General features: G+C 45.4%; 1 protein-coding gene across 2 annotated transcripts in view; it reads right to left on the minus strand.

The window, feature by feature from the left end:
- LOC146829046 (nuclear pore glycoprotein p62-like) overlaps positions 1-27869 on the minus strand; it is a 223180-nt gene that overhangs the window by 37052 nt on the left and 158259 nt on the right. For both annotated transcript variants that reach the window (XM_085607672.1, XM_085607671.1), the window contains 4 exons: positions 15961-16105; positions 15692-15741; positions 14844-14978; positions 13844-13955 (listed from right to left, as the gene is read on the minus strand). In XM_085607672.1, the coding sequence (XP_085463798.1) occupies positions 13844-13955; positions 14844-14978; positions 15692-15741; positions 15961-16105 (442 nt within the window). The remainder of the gene's footprint in view (positions 1-13843; positions 13956-14843; positions 14979-15691; positions 15742-15960; positions 16106-27869) is intronic.

A 27869-nucleotide genomic window follows, 5' to 3' on the forward strand; every position in this document is an offset into this window, starting at 1 on the left:
GTCAAAACTCTGGCTTCAGATAAATAGGAGTATTCTCCAACTTGGATAATCTAATTTGACAAAAATATTTTCATACACGTAAGGACTGGGACGCTGATACGAACACCATCCAAGCCATCTTAAATCACTTGATTAACAGTGTGAAAAGCCGCTGATAGATATTGTAGGATCAACGCTGCTTGAATGCCTTTGTAAACACAATGTCATAGGTTATGTATAAATGCTGTCACAACCATTCAGTGGTACAACCCACTCAGAATCCACTGTGGAGCAAATTCTGTGATGCAACAAACTATGGGGCATATGCATCAACCAAACTAATACCGATTCCTTAATAGCGAAAAATAAGGAATCGCCATTAAGGAATCGGTAATTGGCATGCATCAACAGATTCGGTGAAATTTAGCGATTCCTTAAAAATCGCTAAATTTACCGATTCCTTAATAGCGGGGCACGCAAACGGCCTCACTAGCAAATAGCGAGTTCGGTAATACCGATTTGGCCAATAGCGAGTTCGGTAATACCGAATTAGCTATTACCGAATCGGTAATAGCGAAATCGCAAATTGCCGCGTCGCTCCGGGAACAGGCTGATGACATCACCAACCAGGAAATACTGCTGCCCCACCCACATAGCCTCGACAGAGGAGCAGACAGGAGCTGGAAAGAAGGACAGGCTGTGCAGAGTGAGGCCACACAGATTCTGCCATTCACATCACACATCCATCATGTCGCAGGAAGTGCCATCCAGCGCAGAATCTGCACGCAAGCGCAAGAAGAAGTTTTCGGACAGGGAGCTGGAGTACCTCATCGAGGGAGTGTCCAGCAAACACGACCGCCTCTTTGGCAAGCTGTCCCTCAAGGTGCCTGAGACCGAGAAGCGGCGCATCTGGCAGCGCATCCGTGAGAGGGTCAATGCGGTTGGCGTCACTAGCCGCAGCATCGACGACCTTAAAAAACGGTGGTATGACCTGCGGAAGCGCGCAAAAGAGAGGATTGCTGAGAGGCTCCGGGAGGCAAGAAGGACTGGAGGCGGAACAACCACTGCACCATCCAACACAGCCCTGGAGGACCTTGTGGAAGGGACGATAGAGCGGGAAGACGTCGTGGGGGTGATCCAGATGGACACGTCCGGCGCAGCCACAAGTGCCCAAGGTAATATGCATGCCTGTGCCACACCCAGCATAGCATAAATCCATACCCATGCCCCCAGCCCAATCTCACTGTGTCTGCAGCTCTGGCACAGACAGCTCCACACATGACACTACTGCATCTTGGGAGTTGTAGTCTAGTCAGCCCAGAGTGCAGGTACAGGCGTAAATCCTCTGAGCACACACCACATATTTTGTACATGGCTGTAGACTGTTCATTTGTTGGACCACAGAGGGACATTAATGGGTACAACACTATGTAGGTGTAATCATCCCACTAATCATGCACTGTTTCACACACAGATGCATCACCTGGGGACTCTGACGACAGCGACCAGCTGATCATTTCGGAGACACCCGTGGAGTCAGACCAGGAGACTGCGCAGGATGCGCACGCACCGCCAACACCTGCCACCCCACCAGCACCACCTCCACCAGCGCCACAATCAACGGCACCAGCACCAGTGCCACAAGCCAAGGCACCAGCACCTGCGCCACAAGCCAAGGCACCAGCACCTGCGCCACAAGCAACGGCACCAGCAAGACAGCCTGCAGCTAGTACAGCCACAATACCGCAGAGGCACAGGCACCAAGTTGCGCCCTTGCAGGAGATGGCAACCCCCCCCGCAATTGGCACCCACGCAGCGCACATCCACACCACCTGCTGCACCACCTGGAGGCTCAAGACACGCACGGCATCACAGGGCCCGTCGCAGTTCCGTCTCCTCAGCAGACCAGGATGTCCCAACAACCTCTGCAATCGAGGAGAGGATGCTGCGTACACAGAACCTGCAGGGAAGACATGTGGCTAGCATCAGCTGCAATATCGTGCGCCTAGCGAGGGAGATGCGCGCCATGACTGCAGCAGTCACCGACATGGGCTCCGCGGTCAGGGACATGGGCACGGCGGTCAGGGACCAGACCACTGCGGTTGCTGATGGCAATGCTCAGCTCAGGGAGGAGGTACGTGAGCTCACCCGTGCCATCAGGGAGGGCCATGAGTCCCAGAGGAGGAGTAACCGGCAGCTAATGTTGCGTTCTGCCGCTGCTACCAAGGCCATACAACGGCACAGCAACTGCACCGCTGTGTTGGCACGCCGCACAGTCTCCCTGCAGGTGGACCATGGGCACTTCTGCGGTGATGTGGCCAAGTCACTGGGACACATCACCACTGCTGTGGAACAACTTCAGAGCAGCACATGCAGTGCTGCAGCATTGGGAGGGGATGACACCAGTGAGGCTGCCTCCAGTGTCAGCAGCGTGTCACTGGCAGAGGCCAGCACCAGGCGCCGAAGTTCGCGTGCCTCCACGGGGACAGGCCGTGGTGAGGCTTTGGATGCACCTGAGCGGAGGCTTGGTGTACGTGGCAAGCGCCACTAGAAATTTGGACATGCTGCAGGTCCATGGTGGAGCAACCATGGCCATCCAATTATTGTGTTTGCACAGGCCTGACTTTAAGGAACCTTTTATTTACATTTATGCAATCGGAGCATGATTCACAATGCTAGTTCTGTTGCACAATCCTCAGTGCTACTGTGCATTAAACAGTTGCACCCAACACCAACTTGTAATGTCTCATTTTACCCAGGGTCAAAAATGATTTTGCATTATGTCTGTCCGCCTCCTATGGCCCTCTGCTGTGTTTGGGATGTGTGCCGGTCGTCGTTGGGCGGGTGGTTGGTCAGCCTGGGGGTCGTCATCCCTGTCCACCTCCATGGGTATCCCCCTTCTGGTGGCAATGTTGTGCAGCATTGCACATACAGCAATTATTCGACAGCATGTGTCTGGTTGGTATAGCATGGCGCCGCCAGTCTTGTGGAGGATACGGAAGCGGCTCTTGAGAATCCCAAAAGTCCGCTCTATCACATTCCTCGTGCTGATGTGTGCAGCGTTGTAGCGATGTTCCTGCGGGGTTGCTGGATTTAGGTATGGGGTGAGTATGTATTCCCGCAGGGCGTAAGCACTGTCACCTAGAAGATAGAAGCATAGACTTAGCATTGGTGATGTACATACATGTGTGGTGTTGGTGTGGGGAAGCGTAGTTCTACGTACCTAACAGGAGTCCCTCTCCAAATTCTCCATTGAGTAGTCGCCTGTGCATTCCACTGTTGCGGAAGATGTATGAGTCGTGTGTGCTCCCTGGGAATTGTGCCACTAGGTCCGTTATGATGTTGTTGGCATCGCACACAACCTGCACGTTGATCGAGTGGTATGACTTGCGGTTCCTGAAAAGGTACTCATTTGCTGACGGAGGACATATGGGGATATGCGTGCAGTCGATGCATCCAATCACATGTGGAAATTGTGCCACCTGGTAGAATGCCTGTTTGGTGCGGTCCAACTGCTGTGGGGTTGTGGGGAAGCTGATGTGTGTGTGGAGCATTGTCAGCATGGCATCTAGGAATTTCTTGAAGAAGCGTGACAGTGCGCTTTGCGAAACACCTCCGGCAACCGCAATTACCCCCTGGAAACTCCCTGAGGCCAGTAGGTGCAGGCTGCATAGGACCTGAACGTGCGCAGGGATAGCATTTGTCCTGTGTGTCTGGTGCTGCAGTAATGGTTCCAGGTCTGCAATCAGGCGCATGATCATAGCGCGATTGAGGCGATACTTCTGGTACACCTCGTCCTCATTCTGGCCGAGCAAGGTTATGCGCAGTCTGAACACTCGCTCCTGGACCCTTCTCCTGCGCTGTCCTGCTGCATTGATCCGCATCCTCCTTGCAAGCACGTAGAGGGCAGCCATTTTGTGGGAGCCAACAGGGTCTCCTGGGCCACATTTAAGGGTTTAGTGATTGCCTCAATCATTTGCACATGTAGGAAGATTTTTTTTTTTTTTTTTTTGTGACTTTACCTCCAGGTTTTGATTCCCCTTATTTAGCTCTGGCAAAATAGCGATTTTTGGGATTTACGTTATTAGCGAGTTTTGTTGCATTGGGGTGCGATTCGTTATTTGCTATTGGCAATTTCCGGGAGCTAATAGTGATTTCGGTAATTGCGAATTCGGTATTTAGCGATTCGGTAAATTAGCATTTTGGGTATTAGCGATTCGGTATGTTCGAGGTTATTTATTTAGCGATTCGTTATTTGCTCGGGTTTTGGGTTGATGCATTGGGATTGGGTATTTTTCACACAATACCGGGAGCTATTAACGAATCGGTATTTTACCAACTGGATTTTGGCTTGATGCATAAGGGTGTAAGATAGCTGGTTGAAGACCACTCACTCTAAAAGTTTGGTTAAATATGGATACTGGGAGAGCGGTCTAAAATTCTCTACAAGGTCAGGGTTTAAAGTATATTTTTTCCAGGAATGGAATAATTCATACTCTTTTTTGATTTATCTGGAGCACGGTCTGAGATCAAGGGTTAAATAAATTCACCTTGGACAGGGTCTAGGATTTTGAGAGAAGACCTTCATGAATTCTGGTGGGTAGAATGTCTGAACCTGATCCTGAACGCCTACTTTTCTTAGGTCGTGTGTTAGCCAAGACCTTTTGCTGAAAATATATATCTGTCATTTGGTTCTTTTAGCATTCTGCCAGTAAAATTATTCTTGAAATTATTCATACATTTTGCCTTTTTACTAGGAGCACATCCGCACAATACAAGGTAGGACCCTCCTATAATGTGAGCACAACTCGAGAGGTGCTCTGGCTCGACCCACATGTAGGGGACCAGGAGAACATGTTTGACTGGGTACACATTGTGTGCTTACACAAAAAAAACTGTTTGTCCTCCATGCAGCTGGGATCATTTTGCTTATTTATCCAGCTATGCAAGTTTGACTTTCAGTGGCACACACTGCTTTACATGCCATTAAAGTGTCTTAGATAACTAGATAATTTGTACTGTTTTTCTCTGACAGCAGCACAGATGGGAGGAGGGCAGTCATTAACCTACATGGATTGTAAGGTCCGCCTTCACAGTACAAATGCCACCTGATATTTGAAACAACACTAATATTATTCTACAGTTCTTTGCCGCCAATCAAAAACATATCTATTCCCATGCTATTTAGTTGTAAGGCTTCACATTACCATACAACAATCCCTTAACGCCAGCCCTATTGGCATTGCCAAAGCTCACTGTTTTTTTTTTTTATTATTACTTTAGTGTAGTCTTTGTGTGTAGAGCCAAATGTGAAAGAGACTTTCTACCAAATATGAGCACAGACTACATTTCAGCTTTATCAGTTCCTGACAAAACTGTTGTACATTCCTTTTGGAGTGGGTTTTGTTTGTCTGACTGTCGTTATTTTACAGCATAACAGATTTAATAATTTCTTACCTTTTTTCCTTTCTTTCTTTCTCTCTATACTTATCATTATTTTTCTTTTCTTTTTTACCTTTTTTCATTCGCTCATGCTTTCCTTCATTCTTTTCTATCTTTGTCTTGCATGGTTTCTTTCCTTCTTTCTCTTTTGTTCTTTCATTCCTCCTTTCTTGCCTACTTCTCTCATTTTTACTGCCTTCTACCTTTCATTCTTTCTTGACTTCTTTCTTTTCATCCATTACATGCTTTCTTTCCTTTCTTTCATGCTCTCGTTCCGTCCTCCTTTCATTCATTTTCTTTTAGTTCTTTCTCTTTGTTTCTTTTTCCTATGTTTCTGGCTTGCTTTCTTTCCTCCTTTTAGTATTTCTTTCCTCTTTCTCCTGCCTTCTATTTTTTTTTTCCACCTTTGTTTCCTTCTCTTTCTCTCATTCTTGTTCTGCCTTCTTTGTGTTCTTCCATCTCTTTCCTTTCTTCTCTCTTTCCTTTTTTTTCCACGGCAAGAGGCTGGCAACTGAAGTCAGACAGATTGGCTTTTTCTGTGTTACCCAAGACCTTTTGATTTAACTAAACTTATGTGTACAACATAGTTACAGTTACTCATAGGAGTTTTCAGCCATACTTCATCCATTAGTCTGTGGTTGTCATTAAATTGTTTCTTCCACCAGACCAGCATGCATCAAGGGACAATTCAAAAGCCCACTTTCAGAACATTGGCTGATCTTACTATGAGTTACAGCATGCTGCCGTTTCACAAAGAGAACATCCACACACAAAGTAACTGCCATCAGTGCCAGGGAGTACTGTGGTAATGTGTGAATTTTGAGACCAAACAACATTTTTGCCTTTAAGTCATTTTTTTTTTTTTTTGGAATGATGAGGGTTTTATTTTTTAATGAGGAGGGCCTGGCAACTTTTCGAATAAAGTTCTACAAAAACTATGACAAAACAAAAATTGCCAAAAGGCTGGTGGCCAACACCAGACCTACTGGCTTTCCCAATGCCTATTTTATTAATACGATGCAGTCATCAGCTGTTAGTAAAGAAACTCGACTAAAAATATGAGTCGAAATTAAAGCAAGCTGAAAAATGCTCTCAGATATAATGGCATGTGAAGACTCCAAATTTTATTTTTAAATTGACTGGGAAAAATTGATAATTGATTGGATTTTAAATCTGAACTCATTAATAACTGAACACTTCTTTTGAAGTATTTGGTGCTGTAGAAAATTCTCCAGGTGTTATGTGTCCGAGTTAAGCCCATGTAGCAATGTTGCACTTTTTTTTATATTACCCTCTTTCTGCACAATAACATTTTACGGTAACCTTTTGCACATATTCACGTCCGTGACAATGTTGGATTAGTTTCTCTGAAACTGCTTTCCTTACACATTTCTCTTTGCGCAACATTATCATGATGCCTTGAACACAGAGTACAAGGCCGTGCACGCTGTACAATTTTGTTCCATCTTCATCCACGGAGGACTGGGATACCTGCAAACCCATAACAATACTAATTTGTATATACATCACAAGGATGCTTTTTATTATAAATAAATAAACATTTCTGCTGACATCGAGAGGTTCCTGCATGCTGATGCATCGCCAGGCAGCTGCCTAACATCTCCGTGAGGGAAGTCCAGTGTGTGACCAAGACGGGGTCCTACATTCTGTCCCGCCAGGTAATGGGATTGGAAAATCCCGTGGGTGGATTCTTGGCTATACAGCTGCACCTACAAACAAGTAGGATAGAGATTGCATAACAGGAGTACGTCTAATTACTATATTGGTTTATATGCCTGCTTATATACACGGTTCTTAGCACAATGGTGAAACTTTAACTGCTATTTACTATTTTGGTGCTTGTAATCCATTTCATATGTTTCTCCTCCAGGAATCAGACGTTTTATGATTTCGCCAGCATGCAAACACTGTCATCCTTCGCTTCAGCTAAGTCTCAGTTAAGTATAAGCCTCAGTTAAGCATCAAAGGTCCATCCCTTTCTTTAAAATAAAGTCAGTGATATTATAACATTTTTTAACTGCTGAAGGGTTTAACTTGGATGCAATAAATAACTTTTTGGCAGGGGGGCAATAGGTGGTTGAAGTATACAGTTAGTGTAGAATTACCCAATCTTGCATACAGGTCACCAACAGAACGAATAGTTTCTTACCGGTCTAGTTTTGCAGCTTGATGGATTTTCTGGATTCACATGCTGTGCATTATTCCGTGATCTTGTGGTTGGGTCTGGAATTTAAGTATTTCTTTCCTTATTTAGGTCTCGCCTACGCAGCGCGCATGCGCTGCATAGGAGGGCCTTTAGCCGTCGCTCTTCACTTTTTCAAGCACTGCACGCGTGCTTGTGGTGGCATCCACCTTGCAGAAGTGCGCAGCGCCACGCCACAAGCACGAGTGCAGTGCTTGAAAAGTGAAGCCGGCTCTTCTAGACGCGCGCCTCTCTCCTCGCCCACACGTCCCGGGCCACTCACTCGCTCCGCCCTCTTCGTCTCCTGTTTTTGCTCCTTTATTAAAGTTAACAACACTGCTTGGAAGGCTACGCACGTTTTGTGGGCATTGCTCAGTCTGTGTTTGGGGGTTAGTCGTTTTCCTGCAGAGGTTTCACTACCTCCAGCTCTTCGTCCCTGGCCTCACTGCCCCTAACGAGGACGTGCCCTTCACCGAAGCGGACTTCGAGGAGTAAATCTTGTTCTCTATCTCTCTCTAAAGCCTTGCCGATTTGAACTGGTTTGTTTTTCCTTGAATCCAGTTTTGCATGCAGTGTTTAATATGATTGATATGAAGCTACTCACGGGCTTAAGCAAACTGCAAGTATCTCTTAGACGCTCAGCTGGTGTCTGGACAAGCCGTATATGCAGCAGGCACAGAGTTGTAAAGAATGTGCAAGCCTTGAGTATTTTAACCCTTCCACGCAGTTGGGATTTGAAGGGGTTTTCCTCCAATGCTTTCTGGTAATTGAGGCTGGCTCTCCGCCGTGGCCTCTTGTTTATCTTTGCAACGGTGACAAGAATCGGGTTGACACAATGACAAGAGCCAAATGACAACTCGCAGTAGTCTTTTGTTGCTATTCAGTAATTGCAAATGACCAGTGGATTAAATCCATTGCGACCTGCCCGTGCATGCGAAGGTCCCCCATGCTGATGGAGCACAATGGAATGAAGGGTATAACTACTAGAAGAACTGTTTGGTATGCTTTTTTAATTAAGAGAAATGTACCCTTTAGTTTTATTAGTTTACTGCGGGTTGTCAAAACATCTCTGGTGCTGTTCATGTATGTATTCATACACTCTCACTACTCTGCATCCATTCTGCCACACCTGTAAATGCGTGCTCCCTGACATTTGTATGTATGCACACTTCCTAATGTATGTATGCACCCTTTCCTGTTATTTACGACCACTGCCCTTTTGCATGCACCATGTCTTCTTGTACATATAGCTACAGTGTAGTGTATGCGTACACTCTGTACACTTTTCTCTGAGTATGACGCTTGAATTATATATAGAGCATTCCCTGTGGATGAATATGCCAGACCTTATATATTTATATGTATGCGCATACTCTGTATGTACGCGTTCATCATCCCTTATTGTACCCTTGCCTGCGCAGTACCCAGTGGTACAGTACTCCGCCTTTGTATTATTTTTCTTGATCAGAAGTTTAAAAAAAATATAATAATTTAGCATTCAAATTGATTTCTGTCCGCTCACACTGGGGGAGTGAACACATGTCTATAAAGGCAGTGTGTGTTGCAGTGGATCATCCACCATTCTATTAGTATCTCAAAGTAAAATGGCCTAATTTTCCTGAAATAGCATAAGCATTGACCTTTACTCCGTGTGAATGGGAATTAGTCAGAAGAAGCAACATTGATGCAGAGAGCTAGAAGAGTGAATTGGAGAACAAACTTGAAAATGAACAACACACCAGGGTGGAAACCTCACTGCTATCACGGAAAAAAAGAATACCAACATAAATACACACCAAATATAAAAGAAAGGACTCTTTAGAAGAAGTAAAATATTTCTTCTTTAATCTGCACGCTCCTTGGGGTCTGGGATTATGCCCCTTTGTACTTTTGAGACTCGGCTGAAAAGCCTTAGGAGGGTCCCTGCAGGATTGCTGTGATGTGCTGAAGGGACAGGGCGGCTAAACCAGGGTCGGATTGGTAACGCAGGCTCTCAGGAAATGGCCGAAGGGCCGGTAGCCGAGTTTTAGCTGTGGGCTGTTTTTTGGGCAGCCTGGGGGCTGTCTGTGCTGTTAGGATGCTGCCAGCAGCCCAGTGGGTGCCTGAGTGGCCTTTCTAGAGGCAGATGAGCGGAGGTATCACTGCCTTTCTCTCGCTGGGCCTGCCCATTAATGTATGCTGATTGAGTGGGGGCAGGGGGCCTGAGCAGAAGTGGCACCACATCTGCACAAGCACACCACCACCTTAGCACCACCTCAGTATCACTTAAACCACTTCAGCACCAATTCAGCATCACCCCAGTGCAGCATCACCTCCTTATCAGCACAGCACTATCTCAGCATCAGCACAGCACCACCACCAGTGCAGCACCACTGCAGCCCCACCTCAGCATCAGCACAGCACCATCTCAGCATCAGCACAGCACCATCTCAGCATCAGCACTGCACCACCTCTGCATCAGTGCACCTCCACCAGTGCAGTCCCACCTCAGCACGAGTGCAGCCCCACCTCAGCAGCAGTTCAGCACCAACGCAGCACTACTTCAGTATCAGCTCAGCTCCATTTCAGCATCAGTGCAGCACCACCTCACCAGCACCACCTCACCATCAGCACAGCACAGCACCACCTCAGCAAACAAGCATTAGAACAGGCTGGAAGAAATGGTCAGCACTGCAAGGACAAACTAGAATACATTTTGTATGTTAATTCTTTTTTTAATAGGGTCGTTCAGTTGTACATAATGTCTCCTTGGTTATATATAACGTAAAAAAATGCTTAACACTTTTTTATTATAACTTTTCAACATGCTGTACAACAGCCACGCTGATCTGCAACATAACTTAAAGACATTGGCAAAATCAATAGCTCTGGCTACACACTTTTAAGGTCCCAATGGCGAGACCTATTGGCAAAGCCAATGCTCGTTTTTGTTGTTGGTGGTGGGCGTCAGCATACCACCATTTGGTGTCCTCCTGGGACGTCGACGGGATTCCTCCGGAAGCTCCCACTTTTGGTCACCATCTTCTGACTGTCTTTTTTTTTTCTTTTCTCCTCCTATTCTCATTCTTCCCGGCCGAGGAGGGTGGGTTCGCTAGTGAATCCAGAAAATTCTTCAAGCTGCAAAACTACACCGACAGGTAAACTATTTGTTTTGCAGTGTAAATCTTTTCTGGATTCACATGCTGTGCATAGACTTTGTAGCGGTTTGCTATTCTTGTAGTGGCTGGGTGGAAGATGAGCTTTAGATTGTGAATAGATGTTGTAAGACCATTTGTCCTACTTGTGCTTCTTTATTCATTTGAATGTCCACACAGTAATGTCTTGTGAATGTGTGCACTGAAGACCATGTTGCAGCCATGCAGATGTCCTGAATTGGAGTATTAGCTAGAAAGGCAATAGTTGCTCCTTTCTTTCTTGTAGAGTGTGCCCGCGAGGCACCTTGTAAGGCCTGTCCTGCTTGCCTATGGCATAACTGTATGGCTTGCGCTATCCATCTTGCAATGGTGTTTTTGGTTACTGTCTTCCTAGAAAACTGTTTGCAATGGATACAAAGAACTGTTTCATTTTCCTGTATTCCTTGGTTCTTTCAATGCAGTACATGACTGCCCTTCTTGCGCCAAGTGTGTGCAAAGCTCTTTCTGCTTTTGGTTTTGAAAGAAACTTGGTATTTGTATACTCTGATTGATGTGGAATCTTGATACCACTTTTGGTATGAATTGAGGATCTGTCCTCATGACAATCCTGTTATTATGTATTTGGAAGTACGGTTCCTGTAGTGTTAGCGCCTGTAGCTCAATAACTCAACGTAAGGATGTTATTACCACTAAAAACGGTCCAAAAGCGAAGACAATTGTCGTAGCCTTCAAGTGCACTACTATGAGGCACTCCAGTGGAGTAAATCTCATGTTACTTCCAAAAGTAATCTGATATCACTAGTACATACAAATTATTAGAGCACAAATATGAACCTAAAATATTAACTGTAAATAAAGTAAAACCAGAAGAATAATTGATGGCTCAAAAAAAAAATCTTTTATTGAGCAAATGTTATCAGTCTCATGAGGGGAGTTAAAATCAGTTGTGAAGTATGAAAGTTAACAGTGTTTCACAGATGGTGGGTGAGTCCCAATACATTTCTGGCATTAACAACTGCCCTTCTTCAGGGGTATCTGGAAATACTGTTGCTGCACTGCCAAAACGGCAATGCCAAAGTTATTCCTGTTGCACATGAGAAAAGCGCAGGATTGACTGTTAGCAGAATAATTAAAGCAGGCTGTCGAAAAAAATCACCAGTTCCATGTGACCGGAAAGTAGTACTAGACTACACCGAAATAAGACAGAGGTAGAAGAGTTGATCGCAGCTCTTCAACTAGACATGTTATTTTGCAAAGAATTTTCACATCTGAGTTAACCATCTTAAGTGACGGATAGGCTGCTAGATCCATTATATCCCCACCTGGCTTTGACAACATGCAGATATCCCCCTCTTTCATGGTCTGAGGTAGTATCCCTATCTCCCTTGCTTCCAAGAAGACCTCTAGAAGCCCCTGCGTGAGGGCAGCAAAGTAGTCCTGATAACATTCTGCCAGGAAATCATCCTCCCTTGGAGCCTCATTTTTAGGCAGCATCCGCAGTGCCACCCTCAACTTGTCAGGAGTAAGGTAAGCGTCCAAGTCAGTAAGCACCTCCACACCCACCTTCTTGAGTCGCTCAAGGAAAGCCTGGATCCTTTCATCCGTAATATTCAGATTCCCCCTGTACACTCCTTCCAAATGTTGCCAAAAGGTAGCCACAACAACAGCCTCAGGGGCGTCAGGCAGGGAAGGAGACACCTGAGCCTTGTGCACCCGTTCAACCACAAATAAATCTGCGAGGCCCTGCGGTCGAAGCTGCTGCCTCACCCATCGTTCCTGCAACATCTCCACAGAAACGTCCTCAACTCTATCCAGGAACTGCGGCACTCTAATGCTATTGCAGCATGAGTGCCCTTCCGCAACCTCCACCTTAAATTCCAGCTTCGGGTTAACTAGTCATTTTAGCCATTTGTAGTTTTAGTGCAGAACCACCCCCTACACACTCAATGTTACTCTCTGCCGCCGTCACCTTGTCAGTCACTTTCCGCAGGGGAGCCCTAAGAAAATTGACATAAATAGAAACTTCCTCAATTCTATTTTCCAGTATCACCCTGGATCACCGTCGGCAATTTGTACGTGAAGGTTCCCCCTTTGGCTTCGCGGCCCAAGCACAATGCATCCCGGTGTGCCCCTCCTGCTCAGGGGCACAGCAACCGCCAGGAGCCCCAGTTCCGAGGACCAATCCTTTATACTTGTGGCCAGGGCCCCGTATCAACCTCAGGGTGCCAGACCCGCAGCGCCGTAGGCGCTCTGCCTGTCAAGTCAGGTTGCCTTGCCCCCCAGCTCTATGAAGGCTCTCATCCTAGTCTGAATGCACAAGCTATTCAGGCCGCCATCCACTCTGATACTCTCCCTGCCTCCACATAAGACAGCTTCCGGTCCTCCTCCTCCGCATGTCACTGCCTCCGTAAGAGCTAGGTAGGTGGGACCTAGCAGTTGCATCCATGGGCCAATCAAGCGCACCGCGCACATCAGGGGTCGACCACCACTCTCCACTCGGGTCCCAACAAGGGGCATGGGGTCACGGAGCGTCTCAAGAACTAGGGTGCGTCCTCCTTCCATGTGGTTCGGCAAGGTGGCACCAGAACTCAGCAAGGCCACACCAGCGACAGCCTGCACACAATACAACATGCCGACCACCCGGAGCACAAGAGACTTCGACCCACTGTTAAATAGCAGCGGAAAGATTCCATAGAATTAGATAGGACAAGTAGGGGGCCGAAGTCGACTACGTCCTGTCAGCCGTTTTGCCAGGCCACACCCTGGGTTCTTTAAATTTAGTGACTGGATGAAATCAACTGCTCAAAGTGACAGCATGCAACATGGAAAACGTAGAATAATTGTACTGGCATCTAGACATGCTATAGTGAATTTCTGCCCTGCAAAAAACACACATTTTCTATTTTAGACCTGTATCCCTGAAGTTATGCAGCGCCCTAATAAGCAGGCAAAAAAGGATTACTCATGCTAAGTCTCTTTATTAATTACTAAAAAATGTATGGTCTACATTTTCTTGCAAGTTATTGTAATATCTTTTGTTGGGAGGGAACCAGTGCAAATCAATTCAATAAAACATTATACTTACAGGGTCACTTGTATCTGCAGGCCCGCCAGACGTGTTAAGATGTTCAATGATGTCCTTAAGATCCTGGGCCATTCGCTTTAGCTGAGCATCAATGTTTTCCGCTAATTTATAGCTGTATAAAAGAGCATTTTGTTAAAATGGCTTCAGTACCATTAATGATATCACAGTGTACTCCCGAATGGCTGCCATAAATGCAGGTGATTAGCATTTTGTCAGCTACCACAGTGGACTCAAGATGTCATACACTACACAACCACTAAAGAGACCTTTAAGAAGAACAATCTATGAAGGGCATGAATGGTAAATTTGTAAATAATCTTTGATCATTTAAATATCCAAGATGTTTAAAGATTTTGTGGATATAAGGCAGCTCATTCTTGGAGATGTCATAATGTGGAGGTTCAGCGGTACACATAATGCACATTTTTAACTGGTGACAACCACTGCAACTCACGTGGAAAACAAATACTACATAGTGGAACATTAATCTAAGATTACAGACTACAACGTTAAATGTGACCATTTATAGGAGTATTCACTTTTGCCTAAAATTTACCAGATTTAGTAATAAATCAGTTTAATGTAATTGGTGGCACCAATTCAGGGTAGGGATAATTTTCATAAATCTCTAGTTCTAAAATAGGTAACCAAAATTACTTATAGCTTTTAGTTTATAACCAAGGAGACAAAAGTTGAGTAGAGAGTGATACAGAGGGTAATATGACAGCAACTTTGTTACTGCTATCAAAAGAGTAACTAAATTGTTCCTCGGACACAACAATATTACCTTTTAAACCATATGTAACAAATGAGTGGTTTGAAGGTGCTTGAGAGCAAGTTACTTCTATTTCAGAAGGAGCTCTTTAATGATTCAATACGAGGTCTACCGAGCATATCATTTTAAACAAGGATGGCTGCATGGATGAAAGCAAACTGTTTCATCCCTTGAAGTGAATTTACTAAACTCACTGCACCAAGGAATTTCTAGATCTTTGCTTACGTTTTCTCGCGCTCCTCATCAGCATGCTGAAGGTAGATTGTCCCACTTTGCTCTTTAACGGACTCCTCTAGGGGAGTTAGAAGGTCCTCCAGCTCTTTCTGCTGTGAAAGAATAAAATCTAGCTCCTGGTCCAACCTAAAAATAAAAATCACCAATGGAACACAAATTAAACTGTTTTTGGAGAAACTGCGTAACACCACGGTGATTGAAAATATCAAAATGTTTTGAGTAATCAAAATGAAAGTACCAGTATTACAATTCATCACATAAAAATGCTGCTTAGAAAGAGATAGTAATAAGCCAATTGAGTCAATAGCTTGAGCAGCTTTCTTCAAGCTCAGCTAGGAGAGTTCATTCACGGTCTTCATAAGACTACAATGAAGTTCATATGCTCACTTGATCAGTAGTCACAGGTTTGTTTCCATTCACTCGTTAATGTCCATACATTTAAAGGCAAGTTTACAGAAGACCACACTAGCTCACATCATGCAGGTGTAGCATTGCGGTCCGCAGTACATCTGAGACTGCAACATTTAAAAATGTTGGATATAGACATGCTCAAGACACTTATCAAAGTAATCTCAATGACGTAGTCCAAAAATTACAAATACCAGACATGTGAGAAATATGGACTACTTACTTCTTTTGTTGATCTCCTTGAAGAAAGGAAGGGCTAAAAGGTCTATCCATCTCATTATCTAAAATTACTGACTCACCAAAATCATGACAGTACACAAATCGATCAGAACTCAGATTGATTACACCCTGAGAATCATATGGCAACAAGGCAGAACCTAGATCACGTGCACTGAGAAGAAAAACTACATCCAAAACACTTTTAACTGTACCTCTTTTGATCAAGCTTCACCTTTTCAACCTCCCTGTGTAAAGTGGTAATCTGAAAAAGTATGAAGGTTTAACAGTCAGTGGCTTGGAAAAGTGTTAAAGAGTACATTTTGTTCTTTGACTCTACACAGTTTCAAAGTCAAGCAAGTTGCTAAACAAAACTTGTGCAAGTCAGAATATGATAGAGCCATCAATAGATTACACAGCAGGGGAGCCTTTAACCCGGCCCCTGACCAACATTCAAAAACTCTTGCCAGTGGCACTTATTCACCTTTTCTCCGTTCTCGATTAGCGTCCTGTCCCAAGCATTGACCTGGGTGGCCTGGTGTAGAAAATGTTTCTCCTGGTCCTCCAGTTCCAAGCTCCACTTATTAATAAGACTTTCAAGCTGGGCATATGTCATCACAGGAGGAGTGCTAGATAACAAAGAAGTAACCCGTCACAATGCTAAAAGATACTAACATCAAGGCACAACTTTATAACTTCGTGGAGCAGATCAACTCTTTTATACCAAGCAAATGCATATACCACAAATCCATTTAAAACTTTTAGCACAAGAAATAATGTCACTTTTGCACATACTTTAAAGATTTGTCGTTCTGGGATATACATGAAGCTTTGATAAGTAACAGACATGATAATTATGTTTTCTTCCAGATTGTACTTAGTTTGCAACCTGATATGTCGGATCCTAACTAAAAGAAATATCAAACTATCTATGTTCAAAATAGGGTGTCAATGCAGCCATTTAATAGAGAAAGGAGTACGTACTAGAAAACAGTATGGCAAAACATTCTGCATTCTTTGTCAGAAACAGAGGCGCAGATTATGCTTTCTCTTTCTGTCTTACTTAACACACCCTAGCCAAGACAGTACTGTTCAGATAACAACCAACAACCCTTGGGGAAAGGAACTACAAAACATATTCCCAATGCCAGAAATCCTGCATCATCCAGGCCAAAATGTCCAAATCATTCTCCATTTTGTTTACCAAAAATAGTGAAAAATAAGAACGGAAATCAGGAACTAAAAGGAAATAATTAAGGACTTGTCTCTCCCACAGCAAACTAACTGCCCCTCCCTCCTTCCATTCAATTCTTGACTACTCACAAAATGGTGTACATTTTAATCAGTGTCTGCAAATCCTTCGAGTCCTTCAAATGAAAATGGCAGCACTCAATATTCAGCCAGGATGACGCTTGCCGGTCCTCTGCGGCAAGAGGCCTCCATTCACCTCCTATTGCATGAAGGCTTCTGCAACATGCAGTTTCATCTCCAAGCTACAGTGCTTTTCTCTCAGATTAACTATATTGCTCTGTTATCACTTACCAGATCATTCAGCCTTTATGGAGTTTCCTGTCTGTGGTGGCGCACTGGATAAATAAGAACTCTTTAAAGTAAAAATCTGATAGAAAATGGGTCCTGGATGATAGCCCATCTACCTTGTAAGTAAGTTGCTGACTCTGATCTTACCACAGTCCAAAACTTAGGCTTCCTTTTCCAGCAAAGCTTGACTCTCTGCCATCATATCAGGCCAGTCTCTTCCAATTCTTTCTATTGTGTTAAAAAAATCTGTTTCTTCCTACGGATGTCTGGTTCATAATGACCCAGTCAGTTTAGTTTTGTCATGTGCCCGAGTTAGGCATGGTAGGAAATCGTGCCATTTTACATGTACACGTTTCTTTCCTAAAGTTGCCTTCATTTTGCCACCTCGACTTTTGCCACACATGCATTTGTGACATTTGGATTTGTTCCTTGTGTAGGAGAGTAGGATCTGCTTCACATGTTTACCCCCACTTTTTGCTGGTGTTTCACTGTTTATCGACTTTAGTCTGGCTGGGACCCTGCTATTCAGCCTAGCTGCTTCCTCTCTAAAATGATTCCATGTACTTTAGGTACAGTTCAGATTGGATCTGAGGTGCCATTATAAGTCCCTAGTATATGGTATACTATGTACTCAGGGCATAGGTACCCCAGAGGCCTACCAGGGGCTGAAGCATGTATTATGCCACCCCTGGAAAGCCACCCAAAATGACACCACAGGTCTGGTACTGCAGCCTGGGTAAGGTGGTGCATGCACCCCTTACTGAGATATAGGTTCACTATATCTCACCATATACTGCACATACAAACCTATCAGTCACCCCTATGGCAAGCCTTATCAATCCTGAAGGCAGGGTGCTTGGTTATCTGTGAGGGGGTGCCCAGGCATGAGCTGAACCCTCTGCAGCCTTTGGAATCTCTTCTCCGGGGTTGTCAGTAGTGCAGCCTGACCATATACTCTTAAGTGCATTATAACCAAACGGTAAATGCTAACTTTGGACTGGCTGCACGGAAACATGTAGTGTACCTTGGAATCATACCCCTACACCAGTAACTGGTGAGGGAGTATGATCCCACCCTTCTAGAGGGAGAGACATGGCAGCACTGGTATACCCGGTAGAAACTTAATAGAGCCCTGGCGTCCCAAATTGGATGCTGCAGCCACAGACACACGTCTGGCCTCCTACTGCTGACCGAAACTCCGGCAGGGGAGGCCTGGACAATAGGTTTCCTGTCACAGGGAGGTGTAACCACCTCCCATATAGGATTATGTGTATTGGGGCTGGGTGGGAGCACTCTCTGAGTGCTTTGAAGTCCTGCACTGGGGGCACATTTGGTGTCCCTGTGCGTAGTCCAGCTCAGACTAGTTCAGGGGCTTCCAGCCCCTGCTCTGGCGCGAAACTGGACACAGGAAATGGGTGTAGCCACCCCTCTTTCCAAACCCCCCCCCAATAGGTGGGTCCCCAGAGCTAGTCCAACCCCTTCCTTAGGTATAAGTAAGGACCCTCTGTAACCAGAACTTTAGATTACATTGGACGAAACTCTGAAGCCGAATCCTGGACCTTCGACGCTCTGCTAAAGACCAGAGGACTGAAGAAATCTCCCTTGGGGTCAAGGAGTGACTCCCCTGCTTGGCAGGCACCAACAAAGCAATTTGCCGTTCTGCCTTTCCGAAGCTCCCGCCGGACTCCGAAGTATTTGCAGCCCAGGAAGAGGATTTCCAGACATCTCAGAGGCCGACCCGAGTCCCCAGCAAGGCCGAGTCCCCAGCAAGGCTGAGACCCGCAGCCCTCGTGAGTATCGTGGAACCGGAACGCCTGGTCACCGTGTACTTTTGCAAGTGCATTGACTTCTCGACGTCTCCTGAAGTCGTGCTTGGGCTGACTTGCAGCCTCGAGCACTGAATCCACCGAAGATTGTCAGCCTCTTCATTCCGAGTGACCCGTTGACCCGCCATTTTGTGTTTCATCTCGAGGTCCCTTCGTGATCCCTGGTCCGTTGACTGGTGGGTCCCTGAGGGGGCAAATTTGAATTTCCTTGGGCTTCCCTGGTTTGCTCCAGATGTGCCCCGACTCCCTATGAAGTGGTGAGTCCCACAGACCTTGCTGGTCTGCACCGAAGCATCTTTCTCGTTTCTGCGTGGGTTGCTGGTGCCAAGGCTTGTTGTGTCCAATCCGGGCACCGACGACGCAGCGCTCGACATCCTTCATGGGACAGCTCGAATCCAGCTCCTGGTCGTCCGACGCCTCCTGGTCCTCGTGGCTGATGAGTCGAGCTTCACCTCTTTCACCTGAAATCACCCGACATCGGTGGGCATCTGTTCATCGCCTTCCTGGTCACTGACTAGTGACCCAGGCTCTGTCCCCTCTGCTTTCAGGTTCTTCTCATCTTCGATCTTCAGACACTTCGCATCTTCACGGCAGCAGCACTTTTTCGCCAGCTCCCACAGAAATCGACGATGCAACCCGACACCAAAAGACACCTATGCACCCGGCTTCCCTGGGTGAGGTAACACGATTACACCGGTGCTCCTGTGGGTGCTAGCCCTAGAACTTCCTAAGTCCAAAAGGGTTTGGTCCTGACTCATTTCTATGTGTCCCTAATCTTTAAAAATCTAACCGCGACTTTCCCCATAGAAGCTAGCTGGAGCTCGCGGCTGTGTTCACACACTGCACACGGCCCCCCGTGGGTCCCCTGTGTCACTACCTTGGGTGGTTCCTTGGGGTCCCAGCGATTCTACAGGCTCTAGGCCTTGTGTCTAGTTAAGTCATGGTTCTTACACCACTATTTTAGTATATGGTTTGGCTCGCCCCTAGGGCCTCATGTGTATTTGTGCTATTTTACTGTGATTATTGAAGTGTAACTTATATGTTTTGACCTCTAGTCTCATAAAGAGACTAGGAAGGAGTTTTTAGTAATAAATACATACATTTTATATATATATACCTGGTGTGGATATCTCATTTAGTGACTCGAGAGATTACAGACTGGTAAAACAAGCTGCTTTACATTCCTTCAAGACTTAGCCTGAAGGCTGCTCTCCACAGCTGCCACTAGGATAGCTTTCAATAAAGGTTGTCTTTAACCTATAACCAATAAGGGGTTGTTTGGACTGATACAAGGTGCCCACTATAACTAGTGGACAGCATATATCAGGCCAACTTCTCACACCTTGGAAACACCAACCTTGTTAACATGGATAACTTCATGAGAACGCTATCACATTGCCTTGGCATTGTGTGCAAGGCACTCAAGTGTGATGTACAAATGTGTTTGTATTCCATAGACAGCTGTGTCACCATATGGACGAAATAAATAATGGCTAGCCTAATCACAATTTCGGCCCAAGGCCTTTTTTAGGTCTCGCCTGAGCCAGCGCTTTAGTGCTGCTCTGGCGAGAGTTTTAGTAAGCGGGTTTTGGAAGTGTAAGCTAGTGTCTTTTCAGGCCTCCAGCTACAGTGCATGTGCGCCGGGCGCGCGCACCATTTGTCAGCCTGTGTGATCACTTTAGCGGCCGCTTTGATGTTCTCAGTGAGCCGCGCGGCCACTGAGAACATCAAAGCGGCCGCCAAAGTGCACACCATTTGCAAGCCTGCATGCCTCTCTCCGCCTTAGTGCGCGCGACGTGCCCTACCCCCCCCTTCCTTATCCCACTTCCTGCTTGTTATTAAAAGTGCTAGCTCATATTTATGCAGTGGGAATGTGAGGGGCTGCGCGCCTTTCTTTCCGTCAGCCAACTGCTGGCACGAGGCGCTATGACTGGTCATCACTTATATAAGTTCTGCAAAACAACATCTTAATATCTAATACACTTCAACATCTAATACCTGGTTTTTACCCAGCGCGTTAAAACCAAAATGCCACTTTTCCAAAGGCAAGAAAGTTCATGTCATGAAAATGTGAAGTTGGTTTCTTTTGTACAACGTTGCTTATACCTCACCCCCACCCCATAAAAAGTTTTCTGCAGGAGCTTTTTTCCTACGAAATGTGTTTGTGAGAGAATTTTACCAAAGCTTACAAACTAACATTTCAACAGCTATTTTTATACATTGCGGTAACTTTTCAATATGACTTACTTATAAAACTTTACCAAGTTGTCAACTTTGTAACCTTGTCCTGAAGAGAGGGCGCCTGCAGCCAAGTGTCAGTAACAAGAGCCAATTTACTCCGGGGCTTGAAAGATTTAGGACACAATTAGCAGGAAAGGTGCGCCGGAATAAACAATTTTAACTTTGTTCCAATATTGTCTTAAAATGCTCTTTCTCGACTTAAACAGACCACCAGGCGTGGTTTATGCCTGGTCTATGACGGTCTCGAGACTTTTCCTCCAACTTGAGACAGTTTGCAAACATTTTTCCAAAATGTCATGTAGTAATCAGTGCAGTATAACCTGGAGTAGCCACGATGTAAGAGTGTCTTCGGTCTGGAACATTACTTGGTGACTTGGGCCCTGCCTAAGTAATGCCATCTATACAGAGCATTGCAGAGCACGCTGCCCCTAGGTGGCACTTTGGTGGTGCAATTACCACATTTCCCTGCTAAATGCTCGTCCACTGCCACCTGGCTTTTCATGATCAGAACCCACGTGACCACGAGGGCGCGAGCTTCTTATAACTCCATTAGACACTATAGTCCACCAGTTCCAATTGTTTTCTGCTCCATCCGACTGCTGTGGTCTGTGTAGTGCACATGTACTCAGAAGAAGCTTCTAAGCACTTTTTAAACAAGCATTGGCATAGCCAAAAGGTCTCACCTTTGGGACCTTATAAGTGTTTAGCCATGCAACAGTTGATGTTGTTGCACCAAGGATATTGTGCTGCATAACTAAACACTTATAAGGTCCCAAAGGCGAGACCTATTGGCTATGCCAATGCTTGTCTGTATATAACCTTTAGTTTTCAAGTATAATCAGAGAGACTTCTGCTGACTTCAAGGGTTCCCTACATGCCAGTTTGGGACCAAGATATGGTGCTAAACACTGAACCAACAGGTAATGGGGTTAGATCATCCAGAAGGGTGTTTCTTGGAAAAACATACATTTTCACCCTAAACATGTATGTCAGGGTTTGCAACGTAGGAGTACGCTAGATTGGTAGAATAGTGTATATGCTTATATATATAAAAGTTGTCTCAGCAAGATGGTGGAACTCTCTTTTTTATTCACTGTCTTGACACTCATAACTTTCGTCTGCTTCTGACTACTGATCATTGCAGCACATTTTCTATGTAAATATCACTTTGGTTTATTAAATATTGAAAAACGTCCCTTTGTGTATTCTTTATATAGGTCTCTGAGCGAAAAAGAGCACAAGTGACTGAGCGAAAGGTTCTAGGTCTGTCACCACGGTTCCAGAGGGAACAGGGTTGTCATGTTGAGTTTGGGCAGAACTGTTTGCTCTTCGTCTAGGTTTAGGGGGGGGGGGGGGGGCTAATGGTGGCAATGTGAGTTAGCTGGTCCAAGGGAAAACATACCCTGCGGGGTGCATGGAATCAGTCAAGCACCATCTTAAGTTTATGCCATCCAAAAACACAGAGTTCCCACTGATTAGTGGAAACTACACAATTGTTTTCCATCTCAATTACTAGGACACTTTATATATAAGGCTTTATCTCTAATCGATTACCTCAAACTGCTTCAGAACTGCTGGTAGACTACTACTTAGTCTGATATGGTGGGTTTCTATATGTGAACATCTAACGAGTCCTCACTATATACATGTAGCAAAATGGACTTCCTTTAAGAGGCTAAATAGAGTCTCCACCAGATAAGGCATTATCAAAAGTGAGTAACTGGTTCACCTTAGCAGTATTATTTTGTGAACATGTGCAAGCAAGCCCACGTTGCTGCCTGGTAGATGTCTAGGACCGGGACTCATTGTACTAATGCAGTCTTGGCTCTGGTGGAATGAGCACGCAAGCCCTCAGGGGGTTGCTTCTTGGCCAATACATAGCAGATCTTAATGTAGATCACGATCCATCGAGAGATGGTCCACTTCTGCACAGCATTTCCCTTCTTTGCTCAAAAATACCCCACAAAGAGATGGTCGTCCTCCAGTCAAGGTAGAACGACAATGCTTTTTTGGGGTCCAGACGAGGAAGTTGCTTTACTTCCTTAGAAAGATATGGCAGAGCTTAAAAAGTAGGCAAAGTGATGGACTGGCCTACATGAAAGGGAGTGACTATTTCAGCAGAAAGGAACCTCTAGGCTGGGATGGCAAAGGCTGAAGCTTACTGATCGTCCTGTCAGATGGTATTGCCATCAGGAAGGACGTCTTGATGGCAAGGAGTCTGAAAGGACACTTTTGGAAGAGCTCAAAGGGAGCGCTCATCAGGAACAAGATTAAGATCCCACTGAGGCAACATATATTGCTAACCTTTCAAGAACCTATGTACAATAGGAGATTTCAAGAGGAATGGCTAGTCAGGCAGATATAGCAGAAAGAGAACACTTTAAGGTGCCCAGAGCAGAGCCCAGCTGGGTAAGGAAAAGAATAATGAGAAAAACCTGAAAAAGGGGAGCAGAAAGGGGGTCATCCTGCTTGTCGGTACACCATGCCATAAACGTGCCCCAACAGCAGGCATATACCGTCTTGGTGAAGGGACACCTGACTGTAAAAATAACATTGTAAATTTTGGGCTGAAGATCGAAAGTTGTCAACTGTCACTGCTCAATCTCCATTCAAGAAGGCAGAGCGTTGACAGGTTTGGGTGAAGAACCTTCTGCTGCTATGACAGAATATCCTTCCAAAGGGGCAACCTGATCACTCCTCGGGACACCAGCTCGGGATACCAAACTCACCAAGCCCAGTCCAGAGCCACAAGGATGACTTGGGCTTGGTCGTTACACATCTTCTTGTCACTCTGAGCAGAAGTGGTATGGGCGGAAAGGCGTACAGGATCCCTGAGCTCCACTCGAGAAAAAAACATCTCAGTGAGACAGATGGTTTGGGAACTCCAGCACGCAGAACTGCTGACATTGCGTCAGAGTGTGGGAGTAGTGGCCCAAAAGACACACAGTATTTACAGACCTCAGTGCCAGGTTGTATGGAAGAAAATATATTTTTACTCAATGTGTCCAGCCTCTTGGATTTTCTATCTGGGGGTGCTGTAGTGAATGAGCCATGGGAGGTAGAAGCGTGGACTATCAAGCTCTCTGGGGTAGGGTTCTGTGTGAGGAAGTTGGGGTCCCCTGGAGTGGGACAGTGGGCAAGCGTCCTGTTCACAGGAGCCCCTGTTCTCGGCTTCGAAGAAGCGGCTGGGAAGGAGACAATTCCAGCAGAAGCACCTCCGTCAAGACGTTCGTCTTGACTGCCACTGAGGGCAGGCTAAGGTCCAGGACCTCCGTCGCTCTACTCATCGTCACTGCTAATCATGTTCCCTCCTCCATAGCCATCACAGGGGGAGAAAACATGCCAGTATCTGGCGCACTGGCCTCTGACAAGCCGTCACACCAGTCTATCTGGGGATCTAAGGCTGGTATTTCTAAGAGTCCAGCGACCCCTCCCAATCCTCCCAGAGTCCTAGCCCATATAGATAGGGCTTAGGCTTCGGCCTGGAAGGCATGGTTTCAGTCAGCGTCAGACGACACCCTCCTGCTCTGTGTCGGGGAACACTATGGGGACTGTGCAGGGAACGTTAGTATCGGGACTGGCGCCAGGTTAAGTCTAAGTGGTACGAGCAGTGCCGGCCCGGATGCATCTGTGGACTCAATTGGCCCGACTGATGCTGGGGCTGGAGCCGCAGGCATGGAACCGCTAGAGTCGCCTCCGGGAACCCGCTTGGCCCTAAGGCACGTCATGTCGGTGGGTGTAGGTCACTCACATATGAGGCGCATGGCCTCATAACATTTGTGGAGTTGAGCAGGAGTCACTCGGCTCCCGGAAACCCAGGGAAGCGCAGAGCCGACCCAGGCGCTGGCTTAATCATGGAGCCAGGCTCGAATGTTGACACTCCCTCATCTCATTGGCTGAAGGACAAGGTAAAGTTAAAGATCTCTTCGACTTTCTGATTTTTTTCTTTTTGTGGGACTTACCCGAGTGGCCCAACGACTTGGGAGTGTGACGAGGATGGTGGACTTTGCAACCAATCTCGGTAACTTCCTCTCAAGCAAGATAGAGAGTGTCGTGGCATTGCTCATTGTGTGGCAAAGAGCTTGAAGGATCGCACATTCAAGGCTTTGGGGTGCATGGCGCGGCAATCAGCACTAGTCTTTATTGTGTTCCAAGCATCAGAGGCATACAAGATGCGGGTCCGTTACTAACATCTGTCGGTGACAGGTGCTGCAAGACAGTCTTCCTAGTGGACATCCCTGCCACACCAGGAGAAGATACTCTCAAGCAAGCATTGCCAAAGCCAATAGGTTTCGCTTCAGAGTGATCTATTAGTTTGGTCTTTTTTTTAATAGGCATGTTGCATAGCGACATGGGTTACTGCGCAACATGGCTGAAAGCAACCAAAGTAAATAGAGCTATTAGATGGTCATCGGTGAAAACAAGAATAGAAAAGCAATGCGTTGGCAAAAACGCACAAGAAAATGGTTTGTGTGAGATTGGTTTGGATTACAAAACTGCTAATGCTTAGAAGTAGATTGCAGAACTGCAATACAGTGCTGTTTTATAGTGGCGACAGAGTACCTCTGCATGTGTACAAAATTAGATGAAATCAATTCACCTGTCAAGCTAAAGTGGGATTGTTTGCCCAAGTTTTGGCAACTTGAAGCACTAGCACTTTATCATGTCTTATTTCTTATTCATTTTAAAGATGGCCTGAATAGGCAAACCGAAGTTCAACGCTCCTTGTCCAGGACTTATATATTTAGAATGACAGTATTGATAATGGAGCTGGGACTCCTGTTTATAGTATAACATCAACAAGCTAATCTGGAAGTGTGAATTTTAATCACCAATGTATAAAGAGAGACAAGACGGATTTATGTATTTTAATGTTAGAATGTTTTAAATCGTGAATTTTAAATTGTGAGTTTTAATTAACTGTACAATAAAGATTACTGTATTTGATTACTGTCAAGAACTTTAGATTGTTTTCTACCTCCTGCGCTATTTGTTGAAAAACATCATACTCTAGTAGTGATGCAGTTTTAAAATCGGCGATATTGGAGTACAAACCACAAGTCCTTCTGCCATTTCAACATACAAAGGCCCTCTGTGGAGCACGACAAAGTGATTGATTCACAACTGATTCACAACTGATTCACGAGCCAGTCATTTTTATTACAGGATTAAAATATGCACTGGGGAAAAACAAACACCAACATTCAGGTACGGATCCTTAGAAAATTCACAAACCTTTATCAGAGAACAGCAAATCATGGTAAAAAGTAAAATGCACGGCCAGGCAATTCAACTTTCCCTGAGCGGATGATGTTCAGAGTAAGCAACTACAGAGAAGCGCCCCTTGGGGAAGTATGTGCACAGACAACTAAGACAAAAGGGAGCTAAGTAGACAAGAGGTGGCAGCAAATACAAGGTTTACAAATATGCTAATGTAGAACTGACAAATGAGAGAATGAACAGATAAGAATTAGTTTGCAGGAAGAGACCACCGAAGGTGGTTTAATAAATGAAACAGCAATTCCTTTTCGGAATTTTACATTACAGGCATGAAAGAATCCAAAAACTTTTCCATATCTTTTAACCCTTTACTTAGTGCTCTAACCAGCATACAATCAGCACCAGCCACACATTACTGCAGAAAGCATATCAAAATACATGTTTCCCTTTATGAGGAAAACTTAAAACACCCGAGCGGTATATGACTCAAGCAAATGTTTTCATTTTGTCTTCTTTCTCCCATGTTTAATCAAAGTTCGGGGAGGAGGGCAAGAGGGTGAAGGAGCAGCAACAACAAGCTGAGAGGAAAGAAGATGGCCTGCAGATGCACTCGCATAGAGTGGTTGACAGAAAATGTAAACCAAGCATTGGAAATGCATTCGGTCTCGTATTTGCAGGCATTAGAGCTTTTGGCATTGTAAATGACAATGTCTTTTAACCATTTGTTATGAAGTGTATGTATGTGGTTGCTAGACCTGGCATTTCTTGGCGTGATTACCCCTGACATTTTGCCTCTACCTACTATATTTTTGACTGACTTAGATGCTTTGGGCACTTTGCCACTGCTGATCAGTATCAAAGTGCCAGTGCTCCCTGTATAAAGTGTAATGGTAATTGGTTGTCCATGATTGGTATGTTCGCCTTGCTAGTAAAGTCCCTATTAAAGTGCACTGTGTGTGCAAGGGCTGGTGATGCAAATGCTACTAGTGGGCCTGCAGCACTATTTGTGCCACCCACACAGGTAGCCTTAAAAAGGGAACTCAGGCCTGCCATTGCAGTGCCTGCGTGCAGTTTGTTAAACTGCCATGTTGTTCTGACAAGTGCACTCACTTGCCAGACCTTAACCTTCCCTTTCTATGCACATCAGACACCCCTATGGGAGGTCTAGGGTACCCCCTGGGCAGGGTGCAGTGCATGTGAACGGTAGGACATGTACTAAGGTGTGTGCCATGTCCTGACAGTGAAATAATCTCCATTTTGTTTTTCACTGTGAAAAGGCCATCTTGCCCATAGGACAGAATGGGGAGGCTGTGTAATATGTTTTCCAGACTATCTTCCCAAAGGCTTAAGAAGGAAAGTTGAAGTTTCGTATGCCTGAACTCACAATGTAATAACACATCTTTTTATGTAGGTGGTCTTTGCATTGTGTGTTTAGAAGCCACTCTTCTAGAAGTGGCTGGGTTTTTGTGCTCTAACATTTCTGTGCGTCTCTGCCTGGCTGTGGACTGACTGTCTGAATTTGAAAGCAATAGGATCTGGGGAATGTCTTGACCCACGGGAGGAGGTG

This window comes from Triturus cristatus, chromosome 5_2 (genome assembly GCF_964204655.1).
Source record: "Triturus cristatus chromosome 5_2, aTriCri1.1, whole genome shotgun sequence".
Lineage (NCBI taxonomy): Eukaryota > Metazoa > Chordata > Amphibia > Caudata > Salamandridae > Triturus > Triturus cristatus.